Source organism: Rhagoletis zephyria, unplaced genomic scaffold (genome assembly GCF_001687245.7).
Source record: "Rhagoletis zephyria isolate East Lansing unplaced genomic scaffold, Rhagoletis_zephyria_1.1 Rzeph_scaffold_55645, whole genome shotgun sequence".
Classification (NCBI taxonomy): domain Eukaryota; kingdom Metazoa; phylum Arthropoda; class Insecta; order Diptera; family Tephritidae; genus Rhagoletis; species Rhagoletis zephyria.
In genome coordinates, this window is record NW_016212697.1 from 1 (window position 1) to 1,804 (window position 1,804).

Consider the following 1,804-nt stretch of genomic DNA (forward strand, 5'->3'; position numbering starts at 1 on the left):
GGCGACCATAGCGGGAACCACCCTTCGACATGCCCACTGCGTAGCATTTCCGTAGGCGGCAAGCCTTGCAGGTGGTACGATTTTTCTTGTCGATGACGCATTTACCGCTGTTCTTGCATTCGCTAATCGAGGACAGATTGTTGTACGAGCGGCCGAAAAAGGACTATAAAGAGAGAGAGAGAGAGAAGAAGAGAAGTTGATTAGTTAATTTTGGATAAGATACGTTGTTGTCGGTAAAATATAGGAGTTTTGCGATTTCGAATTTTATTATGAGCGAAAATATTTTCGCATCGTTATCGTTTCCGAATTTTTCGAACCCAGTTTTTTAACTGGTTTTTTGTAAATACTTCGAACACAAAAAATGTCTTATAGAATTGACTTTTTTCGGAACAATTTTTAGTTTTTTAGAACTCGATTAATTTCAGTATTGAAAGAACTCGATTTTTTTCATTGTAAACTGGAGTTTTCGATATACTATTATTTTGATATCGAAAATTTTAAAATTGAGTTTTTTCGAAATGTTTTTTTTTGATATCGAAATTTTTGAAGTTGAGTATTTCCAACTTTAAATAAATTTTGGTTTTCTTTTTTATGCAATTTTTTTGGATAAGTTTTCTTCGAATGTAGTTTCCAAAAATTAACTGAATTTTTGCGATATAAAAATTTTTAAAGTTTATTATTTCGAACTTTTTTTGCAATTTTTTTCGAATGTGATTTCTAAAAATTAACCGCTTTTTTCGATAATGAAATTTTTTCGAACTTCTTTCTTTTCGATTTTTTTTTATCATTTCTTTCGAGAATTTTTTTTCGAATATTGAACTTGCTCTATAAAATAACCGAATTTTTTCGAGTTTTCAGGCAGGTTCTGTAATTCACTTTCGTGTGAATTTCAACCGAAGTCACTTTGAATTCAAATTGAATGGGGTTCACTCGGAAGTGAATTGCAGTAGCTGTCTGAAAAAATTTACATTTTTAACCTTTCAAAAAAATTTTTTTTAACACTTACTTTGCAGCCCTCACATGTGAATGCGCCAAAGTGAAATCCGGCAGCTGGTTCTCCGCAAACTTTGCATGTTTGATTCATCTGTAAAAAAAAAAAAAATAATAATCAATGATTAGTCAGTGGAAAGACAATACAATTTTTTTAATACTTTTAGATATATGATTTTTAGATTTTCGACTTTTAGTTGAGTGTAAGTCTAATTTTAATCTGGAATATGTTCACGACTTGATGTTAGTTTTTCAAATTTATGTAATGTTAGATCATGAATTTCGGGACACGACTTTCACAACAGCTTTTTCGCACTAATTTACTTAGGTCTGACACAGTTTTTTNTACTTTTTTTTCTTTCGCTCCTATCGTTGTTCCGTTACCACTGACGTTTGTCGCATAAATGCTGCATATGCTTAACTCGTCCGTTTTTTATAGGCGATCCTCAAAAAGGAGTGTATACACAGCTACTGCGAAAGGAGAGGCCGTGCAAATTATCGATGCAAGAAATATGACGTAGGATATGCGTTGGTGTTTGTGTATAAATGCCTTACTCTAAAGACCGCGCAATTTGCTACCTACGCTGAGAACTTTGCAAACAATAGCTTGAAATGAGTAGCCATGAAAAATGTATGCAAAAAAAAAATGCGTTTGAATAGCCGGCGGCAGGTATGATATTTGAAAGAGCACTCATCTAGTTCTAGATATTCATTCTTTCAACTAGCCATTTAGGCAGGCAGTCAGTTCAAGCTTATGCATAATTGTTTGTTATGTTGGTTGAGAGTGATGCTTTTCTGCGGCGATTGTTGTTGT

At 33.3% G+C, this 1,804-nt stretch overlaps 1 protein-coding gene across 1 annotated transcript; it reads right to left on the minus strand.

The window, feature by feature from the left end:
• Window positions 1-6: 6 nt before the first annotated feature.
• LOC108356218 (zygotic gap protein knirps-like) lies at window positions 7-1,084 on the minus strand (the record flags this gene model as incomplete). Its single annotated transcript, XM_017607340.1, has 2 exons — window positions 7-163; window positions 1,007-1,084. Coding segments are annotated over 2 exons (235 nt in total), but the record flags the coding sequence as incomplete, so codon positions are not given.
• Between the last annotated feature and the right edge of the window lie 720 nt (window positions 1,085-1,804).